Source organism: Myotis brandtii, unplaced genomic scaffold (genome assembly GCF_000412655.1).
Source record: "Myotis brandtii unplaced genomic scaffold, ASM41265v1 scaffold1532, whole genome shotgun sequence".
Lineage (NCBI taxonomy): Eukaryota > Metazoa > Chordata > Mammalia > Chiroptera > Vespertilionidae > Myotis > Myotis brandtii.
This window is the reverse complement of record NW_005355551.1, coordinates 62598-75133: the sequence shown is the minus strand read 5'-3', so window position 1 is coordinate 75133 and position 12536 is coordinate 62598. Positions and strand designations below refer to the sequence as shown.

General features: G+C 45.4%; 5 gene segments (V, D, J or C); all 5 read right to left on the bottom strand.

The window, feature by feature from the left end:
* Nucleotides 1–201: 201 nt before the first annotated feature.
* On the bottom strand, nt 202–897 carry LOC102250184. The segment is given in 2 exon segments: nt 202–662; nt 834–897. Coding segments are annotated over 2 exon segments (510 nt in total).
* Nucleotides 898–3022: 2125 nt separating this feature from the next.
* Nucleotides 3023–3738, bottom strand: LOC102249886. The segment is given in 2 exon segments: nt 3023–3483; nt 3655–3738. Coding segments are annotated over 2 exon segments (510 nt in total).
* A 1045-nt stretch (nt 3739–4783) lies between these two features.
* LOC106723567 lies at nt 4784–5234 on the bottom strand. The segment is given in 2 exon segments: nt 4784–5088; nt 5186–5234. Coding segments are annotated over 2 exon segments (354 nt in total).
* Nucleotides 5235–6154: 920 nt separating this feature from the next.
* LOC102249593 lies at nt 6155–6771 on the bottom strand. The segment is given in 2 exon segments: nt 6155–6516; nt 6688–6771. Coding segments are annotated over 2 exon segments (411 nt in total).
* Nucleotides 6772–7816: 1045 nt separating this feature from the next.
* On the bottom strand, nt 7817–8276 carry LOC102249291. The segment is given in 2 exon segments: nt 7817–8121; nt 8219–8276. Coding segments are annotated over 2 exon segments (354 nt in total).
* Nucleotides 8277–12536: the final 4260 nt, after the last annotated feature.

Genomic DNA, 12536 nt, shown 5'->3' with positions numbered 1-12536 from the left:
CGCACACAAGAGCTTAATGTGGTCTGAGTCAGTGACACTCAGTACAGAGAGTTTATTGTAAATGTGTTGAAATTTTATATTTTACAGAAGATTCCACAATACCTGACACTCAGCCTGGGTGCTCAATCTCAATTGTAGTATCTTGAACTGTATAAAGGGATCCCAGAAATCCACAGCCAGAATGTTATTACCAAGGTGAGCTTACTGTATTTCAAAGGTCATTTCCTGAATTCCCACTATCAGAAAAGCAATTAAAGTCCCAAAGCACTTAATCCACTCCTTTGTTAAGGACTTTGGTAACTCTGAAGAGAGGTGAGTGCATGAGGGTTTGAGAGCAGGAAGAGGGTGACTCTGCAGCGCTGTGGTTAAGCTGCTGGCACAGAGGTACACGGCCGAGTCCCCCTGCTCTACACGCTGGATCTTCAGAGTGGAGTAGGAGCCATCAGACCTCTTAGCATAGAACCGCTCTTTAGGCATCCCTGATTTGTCTACGGGCTCCTTGTTCTGAAAGTAAATCAAAAACTCCGGGCCCTGCCCCAGCCTCTGTTGATACCAGTAAAGACCAACATGTCCAGAAATTGGATCACACCGGAGAGACACATTCTGTCCCCTCTCTGTGACTATAATCCTGGGGGACTGGGACACTCCAGTATTGGTGTGACCTGTGAAGACATAATTTGAAAATAGAATTAAGAAAAAACAATTGTAATCCTCTCTCTCTCTCTCTCTCTCTTTCTCTCTCTCTCTCTCTCTCCCTCTCCCCCCTCCCCCAACCAACCCCTCACACACACCATAGACATCTAGTTAAACTGCTTGGATTTCTGAGGACTCACCTGTCCCTAGGAGACAGAAGGTCACCCAGCAGAGGAGCCTGGTGCCCATGGCAAAGTCAGGACAGGAATGGGAGGTCACCAGGTCAGGGTCCTTGTGAGCATGAGCAGAGGAGGAGAGGCCTCCCATGTCTGCACAGGCAGTTCCCATAGTGACATCACAGCCTCGATCAATCCCCTCAACCTCAGAGACATGGGATCTATATTATAGCATTCTTGGCTGACTAATTTAAATATTTATAAGCTCCTTTTTCAACAAAATCCATGCATGGCTGTCACTCTGGACTCCCATGCTGTCTGGATTGCAGAGATCTCACTGAATCTCTAAGTTTATCTTCTCATTTGCCAGTCACTCCTGTCCCCTGGGCATTTTCACTAAGACACGACAACAGCATCTTCAGTACCAAAAGGTGAATTCATTGTCTTATCTGTAAGTCAGGATCTCCAGTGAGCATCACTGTGTATGTCACCATTCCCTACATTCTCCCAGTCACACATGCTGAACCTTATCTATTTCTTAGGCAAGGGTGGGCACAGGGTGTGGACTTGGCTTTGCCCTGTAATGCACTGGCATTCAGAGATATAAGATATTAAATAATGTGGTAGAAAATTGTCTGAGTTGGATGCTCCTATTCTTTCTGCAGGTCATGACCAAGTGCCCTCTCTATCTTCATTACCCTCCATGTTGTTTTATGTCTTCCCAGCTCATGGCAAAGCCTCATGTCCTTCTAGGTCACCATGCAGTAAACAGTAGGTATCCTATAGCTTTTTTATGGAAGAGGACTCCACTTCATTAACCTATAAGACACTAGTGTATAATATATAAGGGGGTCCACATGGATCTGAGTTACTGATTACTTTCCATCCTGGAGGCATCAGACTCAGATTGATGGTGAGAAAAGCTAGATCTGGGGAAACAACTTCCCAGCTAATGGTATTGCTTCAGAAGACAGGTAAACAGACAGTAACAGTGGGTAGTGTGTGCCCAAGGCCCTGGGACTGGTCCAGGCCTAACAGAAAGTACCCTGCAGGAGGACCACAGCACACAGGTGTAGGAGTCTGTATAGGGCTCTGCTGAGACCTGGGGAGGGGCTGCCCCCTGCCTTTTTGTGCAGAGAGGATGTGGCTCTGCTATGCTGTGGATTCACTGCTGGCACAGAAGTACACAGATGTCTGGGAGAGGGTGGCTGAGTCTAGTGTGAGGGATTTTAGTTTTATTCATTTCAAACGGGCTGGATCGGCCCTCGGGCCGTAGTTTGCCCAGGGCTGCTCTAGGGTTTACAATTCACATCTCTGCTTTAACAGTCTACCTTCAAGTGATATTATACCACTGGACATAGATTAGGAAAACCTCACAATGGTAAGGTATCTATTTATCTACTCTCTGTCCTGCTATTGTTTTTACATACAGTAGTCCCGCCTTATATGCAGTTTCACTTTCCACAGTTTCAGTTACCAGCAGTCAAGTGCTGTTCAGAATTATTAATGGTCAATCCCAGAAAGAAACAATTCCCAAGTTTTTACTTGAGCACCATGCTGAATAGCCTGATGGAATCTTGTGTTGTCTCATACTGTCCCACACAGGATACGATCCATCCCTTTGTGCAGCATATCCATGCTGTGTACACAACACGGTATTAGCCACTTTGTAGCTGTCTTTGTTATCAGACCGACCGTACCAGCATCACGTAGCTTGTGTTCTAGACACCCTTATTGTGCTTAATAGTGACCCCAAAGCACATGAGTATTGATGCTGGCCATTTAGATTTGCCAAAGAGATGCCATAAAGTGCTTCCTTTAATTAAAAAGGTGTGTTTGTGTAGGAAAAAACAGTCTGTATAGAATTTGGATACTATTTGTGGTTTCAGGCATCCACTTGAAAAGTATCCCCCCAAAATAAAAGGGGTTTACTGTAACTGTTATCAGGTCTTCTTTGAATCACTTTTCTTTAACACATTCTCAAGTAGGGTTTTTATTACATCAAGCTAAAGTTAAATTTTTATTAAAAATAGAGTGGAGAAGAAGACTGCAGGATTGCAGAGAAAAATACTAAAACAATATATAGGCATACATTAATGTGCATTATTGTGGGTGACAGGTGCTCCTGGATAATTGATTTCAATGACAGTTCTTACTGACTGTATAAAGGGATCCCAGAAATCCACAGCCAGAATGTTATTACCAAGGTGAGCTTACTGTATTTCAAAGGTCATTTCCTGAATTCCCACTATCAGAAAAGCAATTAAAGTCCCAAAGCACTTAATCCACTCCTTTGTTAAGGACTTTGGTAACTCTGAAGAGAGGTGAGTGCATGAGGGTTTGAGAGCAGGAAGAGGGTGACTCTGCAGCGCTGTGGTTAAGCTGCTGGCACAGAGGTACACGGCCGAGTCCCCCTGCTCTACACGCTGGATCTTCAGAGTGGAGTAGGAGCCATCAGACCTCTTAGCATAGAACCGCTCTTTAGGCATCCCTGATTTGTCTACGGGCTCCTTGTTCTGAAAGTAAATCAAAAACTCCGGGCCCTGCCCCAGCCTCTGTTGATACCAGTAAAGACCAACATGTCCAGAAATTGGATCACACCGGAGAGACACATTCTGTCCCCTCTCTGTGACTATAATCCTGGGGGACTGGGACACTCCAGTATTGGTGTGACCTGTGAAGACATAATTTGAAAATAGAATTAAGAAAAAACAATTGTAATCCTCTCTCTCTCTCTCTCTCTCTTTCTCTCTCTCTCTCTCTCTCCCTCTCCCCCCCCCCCCAACCACCCCCTCACACACACCATAGACATCTAGTTAAACTGCTTGGATTTCTGAGGACTCACCTGTCCCTAGGAGACAGAAGGTCACCCAGCAGAGGAGCCTGGTGCCCATGGCAAAGTCAGGACAGGAATGGGAGGTTCACCAGGTCAGGGTCCTTGTGAGCATGAGCAGAGGAGGAGAGGCCTCCCATGTCTGCACAGGCAGTTCCCATAGTGACATCACAGCCTCGATCAATCCCCTCAACCTCAGAGACATGGGATCTATATTATAGCATTCTTGGCTGACTAATTTAAATATTTATAAGCTCCTTTTTCAACAAAATCCATGCATGGCTGTCACTCTGGACTCCCATGCTGTCTGGATTGCAGAGATCTCACTGAATCTCTAAGTTTATCTTCTCATTTGCCAGTCACTCCTGTCCCCTGGGCATTTTCACTAAGACACGACAACAGCATCTTCAGTACCAAAAGGTGAATTCATTGTCTTATCTGTAAGTCAGGATCTCCAGTGAGCATCACTGTGTATGTCACCATTCCCTACATTCTCCCAGTCACACATGCTGAACCTTATCTATTTCTTAGGCAAGGGTGGGCACAGGGTGTGGACTTGGCTTTGCCCTGTAATGCACTGGCATTCAGAGATATAAGATATTAAATAATGTGGTAGAAAATTGTCTGAGTTGGATGCTCCTATTCTTTCTGCAGGTCATGACCAAGTGCCCTCTCTATCTTCATTACCCTCCATGTTGTTTTATGTCTTCCCAGCTCATGGCAAAGCCTCATGTCCTTCTAGGTCACCATGCAGTAAACAGTAGGTATCCTATAGCTTTTTTATGGAAGAGGACTCCACTTCATTAACCTATAAGACACTAGTGTATAATATATAAGGGGGTCCACATGGATCTGAGTTACTGATTACTTTCCATCCTGGAGGCATCAGACTCAGATTGATGGTGAGAAAAGCTAGATCTGGGGAAACAACTTCCCAGCTAATGGTATTGCTTCAGAAGACAGGTAAACAGACAGTAACAGTGGGTAGTGTGTGCCCAAGGCCCTGGGACTGGTCCAGGCCTAACAGAAAGTACCCTGCAGGAGGACCACAGCACACAGGTGTAGGAGTCTGTATAGGGCTCTGCTGAGACCTGGGGAGGGGCTGCCCCCTGCCTTTTTGTGCAGAGAGGATGTGGCTCTGCTATGCTGTGGATTCACTGCTGGCACAGAAGTACACAGATGTCTGGGAGAGGGTGGCTGAGTCTAGTGTGAGGGAAAAGTTCTCTGTATTTGATCTAGAGACACTGTACCCATCAGCAACATCTCCTTTGTCAGTGATCCCAGCACCGACTGAGTAATGGATCAGCCTCAGCCCATGCCCCAGGTCTTGTCGATACCAGTACATATTGTTGTGGTTATCTGTCTGGTGACAACTGAGAGTCACCTTCTTTTCTCTCCCTGTGACCTTGTATGTTGGGCTCTGGGTGATTCGGGCATCCAGGTGTCCTGTAAAGAGAGAGTCACAGACCTGATACTGTCATCCTAAGATGAAGATTAGGGCTGAGATCTTGGGAAGCCGGGGCAGGAAGCCTACCATACTCACCTGCACAGAGGAGACAAAGAGCCACCCAGAAGAAGAGCCTGCTGACCATTTCAGGTCCAGGGCAGAATCTCATGTCTTCCTGTTCTGTCTCAAGGAAATAGACTCAGTGATGTCTGAGCTGTAGAGCTAACCTGCCACACCCCTTCCCCACAAGAACAAATCAATGATCCTCTCAGTTACAGGAACCACATGACATCCAGGAAGTTTTCAAAGCCTCAAGTCAGAGTCATTGGAATCTGAAGACTTGTTTTACGTTGTCTCACAATTCACCGACTGATGGGAGACCTGCCTTCCTGCTCAGGTCCTTGCGTGCTCATGGGTCAGAGTTCTCCCTTGGTTTCATCTGAGGCCACAGAAGACTGGGCCACCTAAGTCCCCATGACTGTGCCTTTTGTGAAAAAAAAGAGGAGGCTTGCTAGCCAGGTGGATGAGATATTCAACAGAGGTACAGGTTTGCAGAATCACAGGGAAATGTTCTGTCTCCATTCAGAGGTCTTGCACCCCTACAGAATGGGAGAATATTTGATTGAATCATAAGTGTGCTCCGTGCCAAGCTAGTAACTAGTCAATACCAGTTCGGTTCTAATTTATGTATTTTAAGGCTGGTGGCTGCATGTGGCCTTGATAATTCTTTGCATGGGCTGTCCACACAAGAGCTTAATGTGGTCTGAGTAAGAGACACTCAGTACAGGTAGTTTATTGTAAATGTGTTGAAATTTTATATTTTACAGGAGAAGATTTTACCATACTTGATTGAGCCTAAGTACGGGTGCTCAATCTCAATTGTAGAATCTTGAACTATAAAGGAATCCCAGAAATCCACAGACAGAATATTATTACCAAGCAGATCTGTTCTTGCGTTTCAAAGGTCATTTCCTGACCTCCCAGTATCAGAAAGACAGTGAAAGTGCCAACGGCACTTATTCCCCTTGATGAGGGAAGAAGAGGGCCACTCCTTTGTTCTGGGAACTATGAGGAGTGGTGAGCACATGAGGGTTTGAGAGCAGGAAGAGCGTGACTCTGCATCGCTGTGGTTAAGCTGCTGGCACAGAGGTACACGGCCGAGTCCCCCTGCTCTACACGCTGGATCTTCGAGTGGAGTAAGGAGCCATCAGACCTCTTAGCATAGAACCGCTCTTTAGGCATCCCTGATTTGTCTACGGGCTCCTTGTTCTGAAAGTAAATCAAAAACTCCGGGCCCTGCCCCAGCCTCTGTTGATACCAGTAAAGACCAACATGTCCAGAAATTGGATCACACCGGAGAGACACATTCTGTCCCCTCTCTGTGACTATAATCCTGGGGGACTGGGACACTCCAGTATTGGTGTGACCTGTGAAGACATAATTTGAAAATAGAATTAAGAAAAAACAATTGTAATCCTCTCTCTCTCTCTCTCTCTCTTTCTCTCTCTCTCTCTCTCTCCCTCTCCCCCCCCCCCCAACCACCCCCTCACACACACCATAGACATCTAGTTAAACTGCTTGGATTTCTGAGGACTCACCTGTCCCTAGGAGACAGAAGGTCACCCAGCAGAGGAGCCTGGTGCCCATGGCAAAGTCAGGACAGGAATGGGAGGTTCACCAGGTCAGGGTCCTTGTGAGCATGAGCAGAGGAGGAGAGGCCTCCCATGTCTGCACAGGCAGTTCCCATAGTGACATCACAGCCTCGATCAATCCCCTCAACCTCAGAGACATGGGATCTATATTATAGCATTCTTGGCTGACTAATTTAAATATTTATAAGCTCCTTTTTCAACAAAATCCATGCATGGCTGTCACTCTGGACTCCCATGCTGTCTGGATTGCAGAGATCTCACTGAATCTCTAAGTTTATCTTCTCATTTGCCAGTCACTCCTGTCCCCTGGGCATTTTCACTAAGACACGACAACAGCATCTTCAGTACCAAAAGGTGAATTCATTGTCTTATCTGTAAGTCAGGATCTCCAGTGAGCATCACTGTGTATGTCACCATTCCCTACATTCTCCCAGTCACACATGCTGAACCTTATCTATTTCTTAGGCAAGGGTGGGCACAGGGTGTGGACTTGGCTTTGCCCTGTAATGCACTGGCATTCAGAGATATAAGATATTAAATAATGTGGTAGAAAATTGTCTGAGTTGGATGCTCCTATTCTTTCTGCAGGTCATGACCAAGTGCCCTCTCTATCTTCATTACCCTCCATGTTGTTTTATGTCTTCCCAGCTCATGGCAAAGCCTCATGTCCTTCTAGGTCACCATGCAGTAAACAGTAGGTATCCTATAGCTTTTTTATGGAAGAGGACTCCACTTCATTAACCTATAAGACACTAGTGTATAATATATAAGGGGGTCCACATGGATCTGAGTTACTGATTACTTTCCATCCTGGAGGCATCAGACTCAGATTGATGGTGAGAAAAGCTAGATCTGGGGAAACAACTTCCCAGCTAATGGTATTGCTTCAGAAGACAGGTAAACAGACAGTAACAGTGGGTAGTGTGTGCCCAAGGCCCTGGGACTGGTCCAGGCCTAACAGAAAGTACCCTGCAGGAGGACCACAGCACACAGGTGTAGGAGTCTGTATAGGGCTCTGCTGAGACCTGGGGAGGGGCTGCCCTCTGCCTTTTTGTGCAGAGAGGATGTGGCTCTGCTATGCTGTGGATTCACTGCTGGCACAGAAGTACACAGATGTCTGGGAGAGGGTGGCTGAGTCTAGTGTGAGGGAAAAGTTCTCTGTATTTGATCTAGAGACACTGTACCCATCAGCAACATCTCCTTTGTCAGTGATCCCAGCACCAACTGAGTAATGGATCAGCCTCAGCCCATGCCCCAGGTCTTGTCGATACCAGTACATATTGTTGTGGTTATCTGTCTGGTGACAACTGAGAGTCACCTTCTTTTCTCTCCCTGTGACCTTGTATGTTGGGCTCTGGGTGATTCGGGCATCCAGGTGTCCTGTAAAGAGAGAGTCACAGACCTGATACTGTCATCCTAAGATGAAGATTAGGGCTGAGATCTTGGGAAGCCGGGGCAGGAAGCCTACCATACTCACCTGCACAGAGGAGACAAAGAGCCACCCAGAAGAAGAGCCTGCTGACCATTTCAGGTCCAGGGCAGAATCTCATGTCTTCCTGTTCTGTTTTGAGAAAAATAGACTCAGTGATAAATAATAGACTCAGTGATGTCTGAGCTGTAGAGCTAACCTGCCACACCCCTTCCCCACAAGAACAAATCAATGATCCTCTCAGCAGGAAGAACCACATGACATCCAGGAAGTTTTCAAAGCCTCAAGTCAGAGTCATTGGAATCTGAAGACTTGTTTTACATTGTCTCACAATTCACCGACTGATGGGAGACCTGCCTTCCTGCTCAGGTCCTTGCGTGCTCATGGGTCAGAGTTCTCCCTTGGTTTCATCTGAGGCCACAGAAGACTGGGCCACCTAAGTCCCCATGACTGTGCCTTTTGTGAAAAAAAAGAGGAGGCTTGCTAGCCAGGTGGATGAGATATTCAACAGAGGTACAGGTTTGCAGAATCACAGGGAAATGTTCTGTCTCCATTCAGAGGTCTTGCACCCCTACAGAATGGGAGAATATTTGATTGAATCATAAGTGTGCTCCGTGCCAAGCTAGTAACTAGTCAATACCAGTTCGAGCTGCTATTTCTTATACAGGTTATATCTCAGTGTGAGGTCACCTATTTCTGTGAATACATATTTTGATGTCATCTTGCTGATCAAATATAATCACACAACGGTGAGAAAGGACACAGAGTCATAAATCAGAGGCGAGGAGGAGGTTGATGGTCATCACATATAAAGGCTTGCAGCGTGGGGCCTGGCTAACCCAGGAAAGGCCGTTACATCTTATTCAGGATTTACCTGGTCCCAGGAAACCAAGAGCCAGAAAGCAAAGGAGCCCACTCCCTGAGGCAGGATCAATGCAAAATAAAGAGGAGTTTTTCAGCTAGGACTCACATTGTTTGGGTTAGCTTACATGGAATCCCAGAGACCTGAGGACTGTTCTCACAAGAAGGTATGACCAAACCATACTGTTAGTATTCTCAATAATACCATAATTTCTTTACAGATATAAGCATTCATTAGTAATAGTTCCTTTGTAAAATATTTTTAATCAATTAGAGCCACAGATTTGATATTGCAGAAAACATGCACCTCATCTCAAAGCTGTTTTTTGTGTTTTTGTGTTTTTTTTTTGCACTGGTGTCTCCCATGCACCCGGAGTAGTGCCTATTCATGTTAAATAGTGAAGGGAGGTTTGCTATGTGGACAATGAAGAATAATGCCAGGCCTTCTCATGTACACAGGACCTTTAGAAGACGTCTACAAAAAATGTTATTCTCTTTTTCAGAAAGCAACCTAAATCAGCCCTGGCTGGTTTGCCTTAGTGGATAAAGCGTCAGCACGTGGACTGCAGGGTCCTGGGTTAGATTCTGGTCAAGGGCATGTACCTCAGTTGCAGGCTGGATCCCCGGCTCAGGTTGGGGCATGTGCAAAATGCAACCAATCAATGTGTCTCTCTCACATTGATATTTCTCTCGGTCCCCCCACCCTCCCTTCCACTCTTTCTAAAAATCAATGCAAAAATTTCCTCAGGTGAGGATTAACCAAAAAGAAGCCCTCTAAATTTTCATAGCTTTCAACCCACAAATCCCAAACTACTCTGTACCTGTATTTAATTAGTGTTTGTTGAATGAATGATGAAAGGAATGAATGGTTATATGAGTCCAGACAGACTCCACTTCTGTAAAGATAACCCAGTCTAGTCAGTTATACATAGGTTCAGAGCTTGAAGGGAGCAACGACTCATGTGAGTCTGTTGAGAATTCAAAATTAATCAAAATAAATGGGGAAAAGATTCATTCCTATAAGTTATTATAAGACTTTTGCTTTTATTAGGCTTTTAAAATTAATAGATGGCGGAATGGATGAAATAAAAATGATTGTCACTTCCTTCCATACTGTCACCATTTAGGCTGGCCCCTGGAGGGACAGTCTGAGATGAGGACTTAGGTGCAAGTAGTTTATTTTGAAAATAATCTCAGGAAGCAAGAGAAAGAGAGCAGGGAGAAAGAAATAGTGAAGGAGAAATCTAGGATAAGGTGCAATATTGCAGTTATGCAGGCACATTGGGAGATGGATTTATGGATTTTGTTGGAATCTGCAGAGAAGCACACAGACCACCTCTTGGGCTGTCCTCCTGGATACAGAGGCTGAGCTTTCATCCCTGGCTCCTTTCCTTCCAGGAGCATTAGCACTTCTGCAGCTCTGACTGCCCTGGGGTACAGGCCACGTGGGCTTCCATTATAGAGAGGAGGCCAGAGCAGAAAGCAGGGGGGCTCCCAGCCTGCAAGTGAGGGGGTAAATGCTGTCAGAACCAGGTAAATGCACATAAACTTGCATGTAATTGTTCACTGCAGCTGAGGCTGATACCAGAGGTGGGATGGGATGGATGGCACTAGAAGCTCCACTATGATGGTCTCTCTTCACACAAAACTGTCCCTTCCATCAGCTCTTCTATGTGAGGCTGATACCAGAGGTGGGCCAGGAATGGATGGACGGTACTAGAGGCTCCACTATGATAGTCTCTCTTCACACAAAACTCTCCCTTCCATCAGCTCTTCCGTGTAATCACCAATCACTCTGAAGCCACAACTTTCTGGTAGCACCACACCTTTTTGTACATCAGACTTAACATCAAACAGGAAGTGCTTTCCTGGGTCCCATATTTATTTTCCCTTAAGAGTCACCTGTCTGTAGTTAATTTCACCCAATAAATGATCAGACAACAGTATTAGCATTTCAGAGGAGTTTCTGTTTGAACCATAAATGAGTCAGGCAAAAGTAACCCAAGGCTGCCTTTGATCCCAGAGCTGCACATCTATATATATAAAAGCCTAATAAGTGACCATCCGACCATCAACTGTCTGACCGGTAGCTATGACATGCAATGACCACCAGGGGGCAGGCACTCAATGCAGGAGCTGCTGAGCTATAGTGACTTGGCAGCTGTGGTTCTCAGGTGACGCCCCCAGAACCAGAGAGGAGGGAGCCCAATTCCAGGGTGCATCACCCAAGAATTGCCCTCTCGCAACCCAGGACCCTTCGAAGGGATGTTAGAGATCGTTTCAGCCCAATCCCCACAGGCCAGGCCTCAGGACCCCACCTGTGCACAAGTCCATGCACCGGGTGTCTAGTAGTAAATAATTGTCCTAGACTAGAGATTTACCACAGTTTATAGAGAACAAAGATTAATTGAGCCTATATTTTTTATTAAATAATTTGTTTTATTTGCTTGTGCGAATCTCTGCACAACATACATTATTGACCCCAGGCTACACATGCAAATATTCAAACAAATATTTTCTTTTTAAATATATTTTATTGATTTTTTTACAGAGAGGAAGGGAGAGGGATAGAGAGTTAGAAACATCCATGAGAAAGAAATCCTAGACTAGAGATTTATCACAGTTTATAGAGAACAAAGATTAATTGAGCCTATATTTTTTATTAAACAGTTTGTTTTATTTGTTTGTGCAAATCTCTGCATGACACACATTATTGGCCCCAGGTTACAAATGCAAATATTCAGAGAGGAGGGAGCCCAATTCCAGGGTGCATCACCCAAGAATTGCCCTCTCGCAACCCAGGACCCTTCGAAGGGATGTTAGAGATCGTTTCAGCCCAATCCCCACAGGCCAGGCCTCAGGACCCCACCTGTGCACAAGTCCATGCACCGGGTGTCTAGTAGTAAATAATTGTCCTAGACTAGAGATTTATCACAGTTTATAGAGTCTGTTGAGAATTCAAAATTAATCAAAATAAATGGGAAAAAGATTCATTCCTATAAGTTATTATAAGACTTTTAAAATTAATAGATGGCAGAATGGATGAAATAAAAATGATGGTCACTTCCTTCCATATTGTTACCATTTAGGCTGGCCCCTGGAGGCACAGTCTGAGATGAGGACTTAGGTGCAAGTAGTTTATTTTGAAAATAATCTCAGGAAGCAAGAGAAAGAGGGCAGGGAGAAAGAAATAGTGAAGGAGAAATCTAGGATAAGGTGCAATATTGCAGTTATGCAGGCACATCCGGAGATGGATTTATGGATTTTGTTGGAATCTGCAGAGAAGCACACAGACCACCTCCTGAGCTGTCCTCCTGGATACAGAGGCTGAGCTTTCATCCCTGGCTCCTTTCCTTCCAGGAGCATTAGCACTTCTGCAGCTCTGGCTGCCCTGCTGTGCAGGCCATGTGGGCTCCCATGATAGAGAGGAGGCCAGAGCAGAAAGCAGAGGGACACCCAGCCTGCAGGTGAGGGGGTCCTGTCAGAACCAGGTAAATGCACACAA